Genomic DNA, 19,912 nt, shown 5'->3' on the forward strand with positions numbered 1-19,912 from the left:
TCTGCTTTTTGTTCTTCACGGGCATAAAGCAAGCAACCATAAGAAAGATACCAAGACTAGTACCAATCACACCAGTACGTCATTGATTCAACTTCACTAACATTAATGCCCCCATTTAGAGGGAATGTAATAAATTTTAGATTGAATAACTTTAGTAGCACGAATTCTAATATCACTTTAGAGGTCTGTTTCACACTCAAGAGTGTTTGGTTCTGGGTGGATACCCCTCTTACGTCAATCCTTCACTATCTACTCCTTCCCCAGGGGAACAAAAAAAAAAAAAAAAGGAAGGAATAGTGTTTTTTTAAAAAACAAATTACATCACAGTAAATCTTACAAGGAAATAGCTTTTGCCGGGTTATAACATACCCGGTTGATTTCAGTTCGACTTATGCGCTAAAAAAAAGGTTTGACTTGTGCAATCTGTTTGGGAGTCAGTGAGATCATGATGCCAGGATCCCAAGTGCTACTAGGAAACTTTCTCAGCATTTGGTAGGAATCATATTCTTGACATGTTAAGCCTTGGCATAATTACATAACAGTATAACATGACAAATGTAAGATAAAATTTCCTTTGCATAAAGCAGATCAAAATTATGCCGAGTAAGCTTCTTCAATGGCTCCAATGGTTAGAGTCCAAACGCCACTCTCTGCACACAATCCGGGCGTCTTCTGCTGGGCATCCGAAGGAGTCCTGTTATCTGCAGCTCTGTAACTGCCCTGCAAAATCTTGCTCTTGGGAAACAGGGTTAAGGATCTTCAAATGGATTACCCAACCAAGGGGAGGGGGGAAAAACAATCCTTGATAGATGCAGGCCGTGTGCAACCCTTACAAATGAAACCCAATTAGCGGTTTTGAGTGAGCTAGAAATATTTTGTGCGGGACTCTCTTTTGAATCTGGAACAGCAATCCTGAAGTCATGCAGGCTGCAAACAACCGACTTGTATAACATGGTAGAGGTTTTCCAAAATATAGTGGTAGGGTTAAAATCGATAACACAACTTGGTTAAAACTTGAACAACTACTCAGTTCTTCTTCATAGATCCAATAAAGTACAAAGAACAAAAGAAAAAGAAATTACATAGCCCACATTGACATAGCCTTGTTCATGTAACACTAAACTTTCTGTAGGATTGAATATTATAATTACACAATTTCTGGGCTCTATTGATTTTGAAGATAAACATTGATGTGCTGGAAAAATATCTGAGTTGAACAGGGGAGAGCCCTTTTTGAAGTGCAACGAGAGCACATGTAGAACAGAAAATTGCAAATATTAGTTTAAATTCTTAATATGCTCACGTGACTTAAAGTTATACGGTGTATTGATTACCATAATATGCTACCAATGCCGCTTCTCCTAACATCTATGCCCTACAGGACTGAAAACTATACGACTAAGTCGATTATAATGCACTAGGAACAAAAAACCAATAGGATACTGAATTGATGCTTCACCCTTGTTTTCAGAATCATGCGTATCCTTCCTTTTCTTTGGATATGGGGATTGTTTTGACTTGTGTTTCCCTTTTGAACTTGGATGAAGAACAACAGTTTTGAATGATTGGAACCAATCATGAAGATTGATGAGATCACCATGCTCCTGAGCTAGGGTATACCTAAACAACAGAGAAGCGTAAATTAAATCCATCAAGTAGTGCAAATTTTCAGCTTCAAAAGAAGTAACAAACGATATGGAAGTGTAAGTTCAGAGCCTGTGTTTTGGTCAAAATGAGACCCTTTATTTCCAGATGAGGATTTTAAAGGGGAAAGACACAAGGACCACAACGTATAAATGAGGGTAACGGTAAACTAGTTATCCTAGGACTTAAGCCTCCACCTTGTTCCGGGCTTGAGAAATAAAGCATAGTACTTTTTTTTATAATTTGTGGGGGAGTGGAGGTTCCTTAGAAGTTCATGATTATTAAAAAGAAGAAAGAAAGAATAAAATATTTTAAGCTAGACACCCTCAAAATCTCATCCAAGTTCCCACAGCATAATGAGAAATGAAAGATCTTAAGAGAGCAATGATTCGGCATGATTTGCGTGTGCGGGCATGAGAGAGAGAGAGAGAAGGGGGACATGCTGCAATGAATTAGTCGGAAACAAAAAAAAAAAACATTAGTGATTATGGGGATTCTGTACCAGCTAGAATCAAGACCAATTGGTAATTATGACGTTCATTGCAGATAAAATATCCTCCTTTACAACTGATATTATTGATTGACAAATTAACTCGTTAAGAATCACAAAACTAGCATGCATAGGTGATGCTCTTGTATATGTCCTGTATACTTGGGCTCTTGCCTATTCTTATGATCAATAAAATTTTGTTTACCAATAAATAAAAAGTTGAGAATCTGTTACGCTGGTGAAAACAACTTATAATTACTAATGTTTTTGAATATTGAACATGTACATACACATAATAAATACATAGGTATGTATACCAGAATGTCAAGTAATAGCAAACACTATCATGATGGTACAACAGTAAATGAAAATCAATATCCCTTTTCATGTTTCAAAAACAATATACTCACATAATTGAGGTATCATGCATAGATGGCAATAGGACATTGCCACTCTTGCTGCAGCAACCACACCGCAGAATTTTGTGGAACTCCAGAAGGTCAACTTGAATCCTTCTTCTTGGATCTCCAATTAAAGCCTAAGATAAGCGAGAAGTTTCAAAACACAAAGAGACTATAATAATATAAACTTAGCACTCCAGAATTTTAGAAGAAAAGGCATGCTCTTCACAAAGTATAAGTATCAAGACATGTCTAGGATATTTTAATAAATGAAATTGCCTATTGCTTTTTATTTTATAAGTAAGAAATAATTTTATTTTATTTTTTAATAGATTTTAAGTAAGAAATAATTTTATTAGAAGTGAATGAAATAGGTGAAGTCCACGTATACAGGAAGTATACAAAAGAAAACACCTAAATACATTCTTCTTTTTTTTTTAATTGGCACAGGGCATCCAAGAACAAAGTCCCGACTAATCTCAGACGGGCCCTCGGCAAGAAGTTTCCTGCAAGTGCACCCCGGGGAATTCAATTGGAAGTTACCCCCAGTCCAATGACCCCTAGAAATTGTTTGCACCCAAGAGGAATCGAACCTTAGATCTAGAGGCAGCATACCCCCAAGACCAAGGCCTTTACCACTTGAGCCAACCCCTAGGGGTTACACCTAAATGCGTTCTAAGAAACAGAAAACAACAACAGAAAATCATGAGCAGAAGCTCTGTTAATCACTAAAGCAGAAAACCAAAGCAATAAAGAGTGCACAAAAAAGTTCCAGAGTTCCTCCAATTGCTGGAGCATAGAATCCAGTTCTTCAGAATATGGATAACAATAGTCTTGCTTTGTGGATTTAGTCTAATTCAGTGTAGAATCTATAGCAAGAATTGTGATGGAATATTTTCGCTTGTCCAAAGTGGAACAGGTCGTATGAGTTAATTTCTCAAAGTCATCCTAAAATTGCTTACCAATTGAAGTTTCTCAACATTCTTAAAGCAGAAGATTTCATGCAAAGGTATGCACTCAATGGGTCTCAAATAATCCCTGTTTCAAAGAAAAATAGAAGTCAGAACTCTTTTCAGTAGCTGTGTGCTATAGTAAATTCATTGATGAAAAAGATAGATGCACGGTGCCTCCATTATTCTTCTGGTTCATTATGATATAGAAGGAAAATTCACATTTTATATCTCCATACTTTAAATAACATCCGTCCAAATCAGCATGTTAATTACACCAGTTTGAGGATATAATAATGGAAAACAAAGCCCCTAGACATTTTGTGGTCATTCAACTTCCATTTACAGGGAAAAAAGAAACCATAAAACAGCAAAAGGAACCAGAAAAACTGTCAATCCTAGGCCGACCCACTCTCATTTGCAACAAATCCATTGACCTAAAACTACAGCCATGAGATTGAGCACAGGAATACATCCTGCTACATCCTGCTGTGCCTGCATGTTGGTAAAGGTTCTGTTAATACATCCTGCTGTGCCTGCATGTTTGCACCCAATCCCCACTCCGGCGCTCCTCGCCGGAGCTGATTCCTTCTCTCTTCCTCTCCTCTTCTTCCACAGTCTTTCCCTTCTTTATTTATTCTTTTCTTTTTCCTGATTACTTTATGATGGAAGAACTTAGATGCTTTTTAGTAGAATCAAAAACTTTCATCTTTGCAAAAGAGGGGGCCAATAATTTCCGTATCACCGAGAAAAGCAGAAGGATGTCTCTTTTCATTCTTTTAAATGGCTCGACGGCCACTTGGGTGGTGAATATGGTGGGAGAAGCCATCAAAACCAGATGGCGTGAAGACTTCTTCAAAAAACAGAGGGTGGGTAACAGGATGTTTACTATACAGCTGCTCAGAAATTCTAGAGGATATTACCTTCTATTGGAGGAATATAATAATGGAAGGAGAAGAGGCTCAGTGATCATCCCAGAAGGTTTAAAGGGCAACGGCTGGGAAGGCTTTGCCTACAATTTAAAAAAAGTTGTTGAACACACGGTGGTGCAACCAGTTTCACGAAGGGATGGAAAGTCAGTCCAGGCCCCGAAATCCTATGCCATGGTGGTTGGTTCTAAGGCAGCTTACAAATCCGCCATGGAAGTGAAGGAGGAAGCAGCTGGTCCTTACCCAGGGGACACGGGGACGTCTCATGTCAATTGCAAAAAAGTAGGGGAAGTAGAGGGTGTACTTTGGGCTGTCAGAGCACAGCTTTCTAGCGTGCTAGAAGAAGTTTCTTTACTGGTGCAAAAAGTTGATTTGGGACTGAGTATGGTGATGGGACTGGGCAAGGAGACTTCGGCACCCACTCCTTCAGCGTCAAACTCTCTGCATGTCTCTGAAACATCCTTTCCCAAAGTGGGAAGATATGGGTCTCTAAATGGGAGCAAGAATCTGGTTGTTTTGGGAGGGCCAAAGGGTGGGCCGGGCTCGGGCCCATATCTTTCCAACAAAAAAACAATACCCACCTCTAATAAGTTCCGGGCTTTATCCCAGCAGGCCTCAAGCTCACGAGCTTCCAGCCCACATGACCCTACCCCCCGTTCAGGCCAACGGGCCTCAAACTCACGGGCTGCGAGCCCATCTGCAAGCCCACAACCTCGGTCACGGGCATCTCCAGCTCGCGAAATCAGACAAGCCGATATTTCGGCCCCTGCTAACCCCGGTCCATTCCCAGGCAACCCGGTGGTTGCTCCGGCCACCTCGCCGACATAGATGTCGTTGACTGTGGCTCCCCTGTCCTCGATTGTGGCAGGCGAACCTTCAGGAAGTTTCCCGGCGTTGGAAACTGCTACAGTAAGCAAGGTTGCTGATTCTCGGTTCAAGCAGCAGAGTCGGGAAGCCGTTTCTAAGGAAAATAATGCCTCGGTTGCGCTTCTGTCTTCACAGAACTTGTCGACAGGTACGGGTGATCCTCCTTGTTTGGCGCAAGCGAGATTGGAGGCCGTTTCTAAGAAACAGCTAGGGGTTCAAGAAGATCTGCATGAAGAGGAAGAGGCTAGCAGTTCTTCAGGGGAGTCGAGTTCTACACCAAACGGGGGAATTGTGAAGTCCACTTTTGTTTCAACAGATGGGGATGCTGTTGAAGTTGTTGTTGCTGTCACCGAGGGTGTAATGGGGCCTGAACAGTTATCTACACGGGTTCCTTGTTCTAAGTTTTCTAATTCTGAACTGCAATTGGTGTTAGGTGGGGATGTTTCTATATTAGGAGCATCTGGTGAATTACCAGACTCTGATGAAGACCTTGATCCTGTTCCTTTATGCTCTTTTAGTCCTGGCATTGATTGGTCTAGTAATCCTTCTGATTGGGTAGTAAGAAAGGCAGAAGATCTTAGTAGTTTTCTTGGTATTTCTTGTGAGGGTTATGAAGAGCAATTCAGAGCTCTTCTTACTGCTATTGAGGCTGGGCATCCTGCTTTGGTTAGATCTGCTATTAAAAAGGAAAGGGAGCTCAAGAGGTTGGAATGCACGGTTAATTATAATTCCAAGGGTGGGAGTACCTTTAGAGATAAAGGTAAGGAGAGGGCTGTTAATGTTTTTTATGAAACCTAAAATCATTTTTTGGAATGTTCGGGGGTTGAACGACTTTAGAAAGCGTCTTCGTGTGAAAAATATGTTAAGACAGTGGAAGGCTGATATTTACTGTTTCCAAGAAACTAAACTGAAAGTGGTTAGCCATTCGGTGATTCATAATTTATGGAATTGTAACTATGTGGGCTGGGTTGAGTTAGTCTCTAATGGAGCTTCCGGTGGTATCATTGTTATGTGGGATCGAAGGGTAGTGGAAGTTGTTAATCATTATGTGGGAAAATTCTTGGTGGCTTGTCATTTTAAGAATGTAGTTGATGGTGTTGAATGGGCTTTTGCTGGTGTTTATGGGCCAAATTTAGACTCTTGTAGGAGTTTATTGTGGGATGAAATTGCGAGCATTTGTAGTTGGTGGGATCTTCCATGGTGCTTTGGAGGGGATTTCAACATTACTCGTTTTCCTTGTGAGAGAGTTGGGGACTCGATAATTTCTAAAGCTATGTTTGATTTTTCTGAATTTATTTCTGAGATGCAATTGATTGATTTGCCCATGGTGGGTGGAGATTTCACTTGGTCAAATGGAAGAGCTTGGTCCCGTATTGATAGATTTCTTGTTTCAGCATCATGGGAAGCCCTTTTTCCAGAGTTAAGTCAGAAAAGGTTACAGCGTGTTGTTTCTGACCATTATCCTATTTTGTTGGACTGTGGGGGCATCGTTAGTGGTCTAAGACCCTTTAAATTTGAAAATATGTGGTTGAAGGAGGAAGGTTTCGTTGATAGAGTCAGAAGGTGGTGGGCCTCCTATCACTTTATTGGTACACCCAGCTTTATCTTGGCAGGAAAATTAAAGGAACTCAAAAGAGATTTGAAGAAATGGAATGTTGAGACATTTGGCAATGTCAAAAACAATAGATTACACCTGCTGGAACAGTTGAATAATTTGGAGAAAAAGGAGTTGAGGGGTACAATTTTCTAGTGATGAAAAGGAATTGAAGGCAAGGGTGTCGGCGGATATTAATAAATTTATGCTTATGGAAGAAATTTCTTGGAGGCAAAAATCCAGGATTTTATGGCTTAAGGAAGGAGACAAATGTACGAAATTCTTTCATAGAATGGCTAATTCTCATCGCAGAAATAATGCCATAGAAGTCCTCCATGTTGACGATAATGTGATTTGTGATAAGGAGGAGATAGAAGAGCACATTGTGAATTTTTATGAGAAACTTTTTCAGGAAGATTTCTCTTGGAGGCCCAAGTTAGAGGGGCTGGTTTTTGACTCCATTGATAATTAAACTGCAATTTGGTTGGAGAGGCCTTTTGAGGAAGACGAAGTTCTAGATGTGGTTAGGGGCATGTCTAAGGATAAAGCTCCGGGTCCCGATGGTTTTTCCATGGCATTTTTCCAAGCTTGTTGGGATATTGTGAAGGATGAAGTTATGAAAGTTTTTGAAGAATTTTACTCCTTCAGCAAATTTGAAAAGAGTTTTAATACTACTTTTTTAGCTCTTATCCCTAAGAAGGCGGGTGCTGTTGAAATAAGGGATTTTCGACCAATTAGCTTGGTTAACGGGGTTTATAAGATCCTCTCTAAGGTGTTAGCCAACCGCCTCAATATGGTTATGGATAAAATTATTACAAAGCCTCAAAATGCGTTTGTGAAGGGAAGACAAATTCTTGATTCGGTACTTACTGCTCATGAGTGTTTGGAAAGCAGAATAAGGACGGGTCAAACTGGAGTCTTAGTTAAATTAGACATGGAAAAGGCTTTTGACCATGTCAATTGGGATTTTCTTCTTTATTTGCTTAAGAGATTTGGTTTTGGGGAGAAATGGTGCTCTTGGATAAGACATTGTATTTCGACGACCAAGTTTTCTAATTTGGTGAATGGCTGTCCAGCTGGTTTTTTTAGTAGTTCTCGTGGCTTAAGGCAAGGAGATCCCTTGTCTCCTTTTCTCTTTGTCCCAAGGAGATCCCTTGTCTCCTTTTCTCTGTCCTAGTCATGGACGCATTGAGTCGTATGATTAAATTGGCAATTGATGGAGGTTTCATGTCGGGCTTTAAGGTGGGAGATGTTGCTAGGGGCTGCATCACCGTTTCTCATCTTCTCTTCGCAGATGACACTTTACTTTTCAGTGATGCTAACCAGGATCATCTTCGAGCCTTAAGAGCTTTATTGTTATGTTATGAAGCTGTTTCTGGACTTAGAATAAATCTAAATAAGTCTGAAATCGTTCCTGTGGGTTCAGTCAGCAATATATATGATTTGGCTAATATTATGGGCTGCAAAGTTTCTTCTCTACCTATGAAATACCTTGGATTACCTTTGGGGGCTCCTCATAATTCTGTGTCTATTTGGGATGGGGTGATTGAGAAGATTGAAAGGAGATTAGCTGGCTGGAAAAAGATCTATTTATCCAAAGGGGGTAGAGTTACATTAATTAAAAGCACCTTGTCTAATTTACCTACTTATTTCCTCTCTCTTTTTCCTATTCCAATGAGGGTGGTAAAACTTATTGAGGGGATTTTTCGAAATTTCTTATGGGATGGTATTGGGGAGGAAAGAAAACTTCACTTGGTGAATTGGAAAAAGTTTGTACTCCGGTGACTTGTGGAGGTTTGGGTGTGCAGAATTTGAAACTTTTTAATAAAGCTCTTCTTGGGAAGTGGCTTTGGAGGTATAACAATGACAATACTGCTTTGTGGAAACAGATTGTTGATGCTAAATATGGAAGGATTTGGGGGAACTGGTGTACTAATGAAATCAAAGGGGTGTTTGGGGTGGGTCTATGGAAGTCTATTCGAATGGGATGGGGGGACTTTGTCAGAAACACTAATCTCAAAGTGGGGACGGGATCTAACATCTCTTTTTGGCATGATGTTTGGTGTGGTGATTTAGCTCTTAAATTAGCATTTCCTCGCCTTTTCAGGATTGCTACATGTAAAGGGGCTGCTGTAGCAGATTCTTACTTGTTTTCTAATAACATGTTAAACTAGAATGTGGAATTCTCTAGAGACTTACAGGACTGGGAAGTGAGTGAAGCTGCTGATTTCTATGCTATCCTTTATGATTCTAAAATTGATCAGACCATGGATGATATGTTGCAGTGGACTCATGATTCTAAAAGCAGATTTTCTGTGAAATCCTATTACAAGGTCTTAACTAGCCTTGGTAATATAACATTTCCCTGGAAATGTATTTGGAAAGCTAAAGTGCCCAGTAAAGTTGCATTTTTTGGCTGGTTGGTGTCGCTTGAGAAAGTTTTAACTACCGATAATTTGAGGAAAATGGGTTTTTATGTGATGGACTGGTGCACCATGTGTAAAAATGATGGGTGAATCTGTCAACCATTTGTTTCTTCATTGTGAAATGGCAACGGCTTTGTGGAATGAGTTATTTGTCAAGGTAGGTATTGATTGGGTAATGCCTTTTCATGTGATGGATTTTTTGGCTTGCTGGCAAGGTGCAGCTGGAAGTGGACGAAGTACAGAGGAGTGGAGAATGATCCCCCTGTGCTTATTCTGGTGTTTATGGCTTGAGAGAAATGGGAGGTGTTTTGAAGATCGTGAACGCACAAGGATGGAATTTAGGGACTTTTTCTTCAACACTTTAAACTTTTGGGTGAATAATCTTTGGAGGGATATCAACATTTGTAATGCTTTTCCTTAGCACTGTTTCTGCTTTAGATTGTACCTAGGTTTATTCTCTTGTATACTACCTGTGTACTTGGGCTATGCCTATTTACTATGGATAAAATCTCTATTATCTATCAAAAAAAAAAGAGATTGAGCACAAATATTTAAAATAAGTAAATAAATTTTATCCGGTGACAAGCCATTGGAAGAGCATATAGAAAGCAGCAACACAATATTGGTCACCAAATGGATGTAGTTTCTAAGTGGAAACGATGAACATTTGTTTGATTTTAGTAGTTTATGTATGTATTTTCTAGCTAAACCAGGTTTTATTTAAGGAAAAAGAATCCTAATTTATGTCAAATTACAGTGTTTGTTATCCAAATAACGTTACATACAAGGCAAAAAACCATCAAAATTATTTAATAATTACGGAAGGATCATCATTCAAGACGGTAGTTTATAACAATATATCAAAAAGGATTCCCATATCCCCATACTCTATATATAACCAGATTTTGGATTATATGTACATATCCTTTAGTAAAGGTATATTATGTTCACCTCTACAAACATAATAACTACACTAATGAAACTGTACTTCCCTTTTAGGGTGGCAAATTGTGTTCACGGGTCGTGTCAAGTCATGGACATTCAACTATATAGGTCAACCCGAATATGACCCGTTAAGCTTAAATGAGTCAAACCTTCAAACCTTAACATGACTCATTTAAATAACAGGTCGTATTATATCACCCGTTTTGACCTGTTTAATAATTAATTAGAAATTGGTCAACACGACAAGACTCATTTCAATCCGTTTCATGTAAATGGGTTAAACTAATATGAATAACTCATTTGAACTAATTAACATAATTTCACATAAAAGTTAAAATCTATATTTATTAGTAGACACAACATCTAAAAAAATAAAACTACCTACTAACAAAAAAATAACAATATTTTTAATGAATTTTAATCTATAGTAAAACCAATATTACAAACCCAACAATAACAAATATGAGCATAGGTCCATAATTATAATCCCAAAAATAAAAACATAAGAATATTGAGAAAAATACCAATATTACAACTCACCAATAATAAAATTGTACTTTTAATTAAAATTTAAATGGGTTATTGAAAGTTGATTTAGGATTAAGCAGGTTGACCCGTTTATTAATTGTCTTAATAGGTCAACCCGTTTTGACCCAAACCCACTAATTTCATGTCGTGTTAGTGTTAGGTTCGCGGGTCGTGTCAAAGTAGAATATAAATTTTTTACATGGCTGAAACACACTACCTCAGATTCTATTATAAGAGTAAGAATACATATTACAAATTTTATGTAATACCCTGGATCTTGTAAAGGAAGGTGATGATGGCATCCCACCCTCGTCTAAGCAAGAATGAAAAGATACAGCACAAATATCCTTACCTAACCAAGCAATCTATTAATGCAGCAGCTTTCTCATTTACTTCTTTTGATTCCTTCTCCATATTTAAAGGACTCCGAGATGAATGTTTCCTGTCAAGTCAACACTATCAAAAGGAGCCTCAAGAATCTGAGTTTAATGCATGCATATACAATTTATACAAACATTTTCAAACATGAAAAGGAGGAAATTAATATGATAAATACTAAAAGAATAAAAATTGGCATAAGATCATTAGCCATATAAACCCCAACCAGCATTTTGATGTGTATTTCTACATCTTATAATGACAAAATGTCTATCCCTAAGATCTTTACATATGAGATAAGAAAGACCCAGAAGAAGGAGACCTCTTGTCCGCGTTGAATCCACAGTTTCTGTTACAAGATACAGGCCAAAACGACTAGTCGTTTTATTACTACAGCTCATTGTACATAAGTGTCGTAGTCCATTCTTTATTCTTTGTTTTTATTCTTTCTATTAGCTGGCACAAGGCCATAGGTGTAGTTAGTTATTCAGTTAGCATCTTTTCTGTATATGTGATCTGCGTTGGCACGCTACGCTGTATCAATCCTTTTCAGTGAAATAGAAGAATCTTTTTCACCTCCATTTTGCTCTCTGTTTTCTTCTTGCTCGACTGCAAGTTTTATCATCTTACATGGTATCTAGGAGCCACTGAGAGCAAAGTTTTAATGGCTGACGCTAGCCCCAATTCTTCTGAAACACATTCAAACATTAATTCAAACACCTTATCTCCCTACCTGAACCTTAATGATCTAGCCAATCCATTTTGTCTAGACCACAGCGACAATCCTGCTATTACCCTTGTTGCCGATCTTCTCAACACCGACCATTATGCCACCTGGTCCCGTGCCGTGTGCAGTGCACTTTGAGCAAAAAATAAGCTTGGCTTCATTACAGGTTCTCTCACCCAACCCACTAAGCCCAATGACCCTTTGCTTGAACTCTGGGAGCGATGCAACAACATGGTCGTCTCCTGGCTTCAAAATTCCATTAGCCCCTCACTTCAATCCAGTGTTCTCTTTGTTGATAATGCTCGAGAAATATGGCTGGATCTTCAAGAACAATTCTCTTAACAAAATGGTACCCGCATTTACCAACTCAAGAAGGCATTGGCTGCTCTTCTTCAAGAGCATGACTCGGTAAGCATCTATTATGGCAAGTTAAAAGCTCTTTGGGATGAAACTCTCTATATATGATCCTATACCTGTTTGCAATTTTGGCGCAATGAAAACCTTACTTGACCGATACCAGAGAGACTGTGTCATTCAGTTTTTAATGATTCTTCATGAATCTTACTCACCAATTCGAGACCAAATCATGTTAATGGACCCAATTCCCCTTGTTTCAAAAGTTTTTTCCCTTGTACAACAGCAAGAAAGACATCATCAAATGACTTCAAATGGTCCTTCCTCTGAAACCCCGGCTATGGCAGTTAAGAAATCTTATACTCCTTCCAAATTTTCTCCCAAACCCACCACTTCCTCCAAGAAAGATCGACCCTATTGCAGCCATTGAAAACTTTCAGGCCATTCTTTGGAGACTTGTTTTAAACTTGGCAATGCCGAGCCTCCCCTTTGCTCACATTGTCGTGTAACTGGACACACGGTAGAGAAGTGCTATAAACTGCATAGCTACCCCCCTGGCCACAAGTTTCACACCAAGCAGCAGCAGCCCCCTGGTTTTCTTGCCAACCAAACTACTTTTTCTCCTGCTACTAACTCTGAAGATGTTGATGATGACAAAGTTGGTTTGACCAAGCTCCAATATCAGCAGCTCCTTGCATTGCTCCAACCTCAGGATTCTCCACTTGCCGCTTCTGCTATTCACTCGAGCACTCCACCTAAATCCTCTCCTCACACAGCTCCTTGTTCCAAGATGTCTGGTATATTTCATTTTTTGTCTACACACACACACCACTTACAAAATAATTCTTCTCCAAGCTGGATAATAGGTACGGGTGCTACAGACCATATGGTTTGCAGCACCACATTTTTTACCTCAATCACTTCCATTGTTTCATACTCTATCAAACTTCCAAATGGAAGTTCAGTACCTGTTACACATGTTGGAACAATTCAATTAACCAGTTCTATCATCTTAACAGATGTTCTATTTGTTCCATCATTTTCTTTCAATTTAATTTCAGCAAACAAATTAACATCCTCTCTCAATTGTTGTTTGCCTTTCTTTTCCACTTACTGTTTTATACTGGACCTGCTTTCATGGACAACGATTGGGAAGGGTGAGCTTAGGCACGGCTTGTACCATTTTCTTTGCAAAGAAGTTCATCCTTCAGCTCTGGCCGATTCATTCCCAGCATACTCACACAAACACTTAACTTGTTTTACTTCAGTTACAAACCTTGTTTCCAATTCTGACCTATGGCATTATCGCCTTGGCCACTTATCTTTTCCAAGATTACAGTTGATTTCTGATCCCATTGTACAGAAACAGAGTTCTTCTATTAATGAAAAATATTGCAGCATCTGTCCTTTAGCTAAGTTTCATCATTTGCCTTTTCCTGATAGTTCCCATTCTTCTTCAAGAATATTTGTGCTCATCCACTGTGATCTATGGGGTCCTTGCTCTAGAGTTGCACATGATAGTTCAGAGTATTTTTTGACCATTGTCGATGATTTTCTCTAGAACAACATGGCTTTACTTACTTGCCCACAAACAGAAACCAGAAAATGCATTGAGGTTTTTTATAACCTTGTTGAAACCCAATTTGGAGTGAAAATTAAAATCTTAAGAAGTGATAATGGTGCTGAATTTAACATGAAAGATTTTTTTAATCAAAAAGGAATCATTCACCATAAAAGTTATGTGGCAACCCCTCAACAAAATAGCATTGTTGAGAGGAAACACCAACATTTATTAAATGTTGCTCATGCACTACTTTTCCAGGCTGGTTTACCTTTAACCTATTGGAATGAATCTGTTTTGACAGCCACATACATCATCAATAGACTTCCCACACCCATTTTGAACAATCAAACCCCTTATGAGCTTCTATTTAAACAAAAACCTGCATATGCTCATATGAGGGTGTTTGGTTCTCTATGCTTTGCAGCCACACTTCTCAATGGTAGAAAGAAATTTGACCCTCAAGGTCGTGCATGTGTCGTCCTTGGTTATCCTTTTGGAACCAAAGGATATAAGATTTTGGATCTTAAGAGTAGCACCATTTTCATTTCAAGAGATGTTATTTTTCATTAATTTATTTTTCCCTTTCAAACATCAATTCTCCTCCTTCAAAGTTTCATCATTACCCATTTTTTCTACCCCCTCCATTTCTCCACCTGTTTCTCACTCAACTCCCACTCCTCCCATTTCTTTATCCCCTTCCAATCCTGCCAACTCTACTTCTTCTACTGACAGCCCTTCACTCAACTCCAAATACTCCTTCTGAGACAGAAAACCCCATTATTTCTCTGCCACCAGAACCTCCACTTCAAAGGTCTACTAGAGTTAGAACTGCCCCACAATATCTCACGGACTTTCACTGCACACAAGCCTTGCTTGCACCTCCTGAACAATTGGGTTCTACAGCAGATCCTCTATCAAATGGTAAATCCTTTTCACTTTCTGGTTATCTATCTTATCATCATTTTAATCCTTCTTTTCAAGATTTCTCTTCCATTTCCCTTCAAACTGAGCCTACCTCCTATAAGCAAGCAATTAAGGATCCAGAATGGTGCAAAGCTATGGAGGCTGAGCTTGAAGCTTTGGAAAACAATCACACTTGGATCATTACTGACTTACCTAAAGGGAAAGAAGTGATTGATTGTAAGTATGTCTATCGAATTAAATTCAAGTCTGATGGCACTGTAGAAAGATTTAAAACTAGACTTGTAGCTAAAGGCTACACACAACAAGTTATAGACTATTTTCACCAGTTGCAAAACTTGTAACTGTAAGATGTCTACTCAGGGTTGCTGCAATCAAAGGATGGTATTTACATCAATTTGATGTAAATAATGCATTCCTTAATGGTGATTTGCATGAAGAAACCACCAGGGTATACAAAGGGTCAGCCCAATCAAGTTTGTAAGTTGCTTAAGAGCCTTTATGGCCTTAAGCAAGCATCAAGATAGTGGAATTCAAAACTGACTTCATCCCTTCTTGCTTTCGGATTCCTTCAAGCCAAGGCTAATTATAGTTTATTTAAAAAACAAGGGGACACCTACACTGCCATACTAGTTTATGTTGATGACTTTTTGGTTGCTAGCAACTCTAATGAGTCCATTGCTTCTCTAAGAACTTTTCTCAACAAGTTCAAGATAAAAGACCTTGGCTATCTACGTTATTTTTTGGGCTTAGAAATTGCTAGATCTTCCAAAGGTATTCATATTTGTCAAAGGAAGCATGCCTTAGACATTTTAGCTGATTCGGGCATGCTTGGCTGCAAACCACTCAAACTCCCCATGGATCAACATTTTAAAATCAGCAAAGCTGAAGGGGCACCTTTACTTGATCCCAGCATTTTTAGAAGGCTGATTGGTAGGTTATTGTATCTCACAATAACTCAACCAGACATTTGCTTTGCTGTTCAGTTGTTAAGTCAGTTTATGGACCAACCCACTTCATCACATCTGGCATCAGCATATAGAATTTTGAGATACATCAAAGCAGCCCCTGCTCAAGGCATTCTACTTTCTTCTTCTTCTCGGTTTCAACCCAGAGCATTTTGTGACTCAGATTGGGCCTCTTGCCCGGACTCTCGTCAATCCACTACAGGTTATTGTGTCTTCTTGGACCACTCTCTCATTTCTTGGAAATCCAAGAAACAAATTGACGTATCACACTCATCAGCAGAAGCTGAATATAGATCCATGGCTGCCACTTGCTCAGAAATCACTTGGCTTCGATATCTACTCACAGACCTTGGTATATCTCATCCACAAGCTGCTCTCCTCTTCTGTGACAATCAAGCAGCCCTCCATATTGCTGCAAATCCAGTGTTTCATGAGAGAACGAAGCACATCGAACTTGATTGCCACTTGATCCGAGACAAAATTCACGAAGTATTACAACATCTCATGTCTCCTCTCAAACGCAGCTGGCCGATACATTCACTAAAGCTCTACCAGCTCATCTCCTGCAATCTCACTTGTCCAAGATGGGAATAGTATATTTCTATTCTCCATCTTGCGGGAGGGTGTTACAAGATACAGGCCAAAACGACTAGTCGTTTTATTACTACAGCTCATTGTACATAAGTGTCGTAGTCCATTCTTTATTCTTTGTTTTTATTCTTTCTATTAGCTGGCACAAGGCCATAGGTGTAGTTAGTTATTCAGTTAGCATCTTTTCTGTATATATGATCTGCTTTGGCACACTACGCTGTATCAATCCTTTTCAGTGAAATAGAAGAATCTTTTTCACCTCCATTTTGCTCTCTGTTTTTTTTCTTGCTCAACTGCAAGTTTTATCATCTTACAGTTTCTTCAAGAAGTACTTTCAAAAGACGGAATATTTTGATCCTTTTCTTGGTTTATGCTAGGGCTACTTGGGAGCTTATACGGGGCAACCATAAAATAATCTCAGTGGCCTACAAGGGTCCAAGAACATGTCAAGTAGTCTCAAAGTGGTAATGTATTAACATTTGGCAAGCCTAACTTCTATCCTATCATCATAAAAAGTATTACTTGTACTCCCGTGAGTTCTATACTAACACCATATTCTCAATCCCCTACTAATAGATAACCTCAATGGGGGTTACTTGTACTCCCGTGAGTTCACACCTATTATTTTAAGCTTCAAATATCATAACAATCCAAATCTCATTATCTAAAGCTTTTACTATGTGTAAAGATCTTGCAAAATCTTATAAAATAACATGCTTCACAAATATGGTAAGCAGTTCACACTTAATTGCAAATAGAATAATTGATACATGGTATAAAAATGGAGTTAGAGAAGACAAAAGGATTAAATAGAATATTACTTGGATATATCATCAACATTTGGTCTCAACTTGCCATCCTCAAATCTTAACAAAGACTGCAAGTCCTTCACTTTTTCATGGATCTACCACAAGCATATTATTACATAGCAATTAGCTTGATCATCTAATTGGTAACCAATTAGTTTTGTATCATAAGGATCAAAATTTATAAAAGCATACAGCAATGGGCAGAAATACAAGAAGCAAACATAAGACTGGTTGATTATAAAGCCAAGCATTGATTACAGCAAAAAGTAAAAGTCATCTAGAGTGGGTTGATTATAAAGCCAAGCATTGATTACAGCAAAAAGTAAAAGTCATCTAGAGTGTTTAGTCCTTTAAAATGATAAGGACCATAAATAATTAACAATATATTTCACCACCTCACATTAATATTCAGGCACAAAACACCTTCAGTTTGACATACGCCTAACGCCGACAAGAAATATATTTTGCTGAGAATCTTATATTCAAGATATATATTTTACTGAGAATCTTATAATGGAAACAAAGAAGTTTTCCAAGCATTTTATGAACCTTTCTTATGTTATTACAAGTCTACTTTCTTTGTAACTACTTTATATTTTAGTAATTTTATAAATTTTGCAGCTGTTTACAGCAAGATAAAGTACATGGAGAATAAATGAGTGTACGGTTGGAGAAGGAAAGGTTTGGGGTTCAAACCTGGGTCAGCCAGGGAATTATGGAGTTTGTTGGAGTCATGGTTGATATGGGCTCAATACAAGACAGGGGGGAGTAGATAGGAGTTGTTTCTCAAACCTCCCAAGGAAAATAAGGATGAAATATATACCCTGCTGTAAATATCTATTAAAAGCATGTCAAAGAAAAGCCCTTCCAGAAGAACGCCATGGAAGTCTCTTTAGGACATGCAAATTCATGGCAGCAACCAAGAAGAATTCTAGTTCTACTATAGAAATAAAGGAAAATGGTTTAACCGTGGATAAAATTGATCATTAATTGCAGAGAGAGATTGTTTTCCACATGCAACATAGTTTAGAACCAAATAAAAAAAAAATCATCAAAGCAAATGGACTTAATTGTAGATGGAAATTGTTACTTAAAAGTAACCACACTGATTAGTCTACCAAGTAAATCCCTAAGACGTCTCAATTTTGTCAAAAGTAAAAGAATACCTCAAGAACATCAACAGTAGTTTTTTCCCAACTCTTCAGCAATTGGTAGAGCATCAGTGCCGGGAGATCCCTGATCAAAATCCAAGTTCAGAATTGCAATATGAAGCAAAAATAATTTGATTACGAATACCTATAAATAAAGGTTAAATATTTAAGTGGATCTCTATCAATCTAATTACTACAATTACAAATTTGCAGACAATAACTGATTGAGCTTATGCTCAAGTCTTAAAGAGCTTGATTCACTTTGAGGAGGTATTTATCAAATGAGATTTTTTTTATTGGCACCGGGTGCCCGAGAACAAAATCACAACTAATCCCAGGGTGCACAGGCCAAAATGAGATCTTTATTTCATTATGTTAGCAAGATCTAGAACCAGGATTAACAACTTTCACTGCTTACTAACTTTCAAAATCTTCAAATACACATCCAAATTAGCAACTATTTATTGCATTCAATAAATCCAGTGATCGTGTCAAATTCTAGAGGTGAAAATATTAGGATCGAGGATGAATACACTGATCATGAAGGATTATATATATGATTAAGTTCACAATAAAACATATATTTTCTTGAAAAATATTAAAACCTCGAATAAGATAAAAATATTAAAACCTCGAATAAGATGAATGCAACATAAAGTTCAACTCAAATTCAGATCAGAACTTGGCAGTTGTTATATGGGTTCGGGACAAAGCATTGGATACACTGAGCTCCTGAGAGCTCAAGGAGGAAAAAGAATACTGATAACTTCTTGATTATTATTCAAGATGAGGAGAGAGGCTAACATAGGTTTCAGTATTGCCACGGAGGTCACAAAGTTGCAGAAATTCTGCCCTACCAGGAATAATGAAAGGCCATATAGTGGTTAGCAATCCATTAATAAAGGCAAAATGGCACTCACCTGACAAAAACACTCACAACATGAGTGTAAAGACAATTTATGGGGCAGGACTTGTGATGAAAGAATAAGATGAAATGCAATCTCTGGTCCAGTATATGGATGCCTGTCATGCTACAACTGATCTCAACTAATTATTTGTGTTCTATCTAGTATGTATCATCTGCAGTATCCCTTGCGTTTCTTTCTTCCCTAAACAATTACACATTTGCCATTTGAGAATTGGCAAAATGTTGCAGTTATGTTCCCCCTTTGGAAACCCTCAGCTAGTAACAAGAACCTATATCAGTAGAAGCACGTACTGGCCCTCTAAATTGGAAATACATGTTACCCACCTCACTTTGCGTACTATCTGGCCAACAAAACCGCCCTTTCGCAAGGTAGAATACTTTCGACGTATACAACGATCAGTAGCCATGGGTACTCCAACATCCTTCTCTAGTACCACATGATTATTGGAAGCCCTTGAGGTGTACAAATCTGGATTAAGTGCCTCACATAATAGGTCTAGCAGTCGGATTTTATTATACTTCCCTGCTTCATACAGGCACTGCAAGGTGCAGTAATTGTTAACAAACAGAAACACTAATTTCATTACATGACACATCAACGTAGCCTAGATATTACTAACATATACTCATTTAAACAACCAATAATAAGAAACCAAGATGTTCCAAAACTAGTGTTTCACAAAATAATTGATTAATTAATTAATCAAAAATTTCATCACAGATAAATTCTCATTACAGGATTTTTGT

At 38.3% G+C, this 19,912-nt stretch overlaps 1 protein-coding gene across 1 annotated transcript in view; it reads right to left on the bottom strand.

Annotated features, from left to right (window-relative positions):
* Window positions 1-282: 282 nt before the first annotated feature.
* LOC122311571 (origin of replication complex subunit 3) overlaps window positions 283-19,912 on the bottom strand; it is a 30,048-nt gene continuing 10,418 nt past the window's right edge. The window contains exons 10-17 of the mRNA XM_043126161.1: window positions 19,490-19,704; window positions 18,253-18,322; window positions 17,099-17,181; window positions 11,127-11,216; window positions 3,498-3,573; window positions 2,545-2,672; window positions 1,444-1,620; window positions 283-735 (exon numbers count right to left, since the gene is read on the bottom strand). Coding sequence (XP_042982095.1) covers window positions 630-735; window positions 1,444-1,620; window positions 2,545-2,672; window positions 3,498-3,573; window positions 11,127-11,216; window positions 17,099-17,181; window positions 18,253-18,322; window positions 19,490-19,704 — 945 coding nt within the window. The 3' untranslated portion in view covers window positions 283-629. The remainder of the gene's footprint in view (window positions 736-1,443; window positions 1,621-2,544; window positions 2,673-3,497; window positions 3,574-11,126; window positions 11,217-17,098; window positions 17,182-18,252; window positions 18,323-19,489; window positions 19,705-19,912) is intronic.

This window comes from Carya illinoinensis, chromosome 5 (assembly GCF_018687715.1).
Source record: "Carya illinoinensis cultivar Pawnee chromosome 5, C.illinoinensisPawnee_v1, whole genome shotgun sequence".
NCBI lineage: Eukaryota > Viridiplantae > Streptophyta > Magnoliopsida > Fagales > Juglandaceae > Carya > Carya illinoinensis.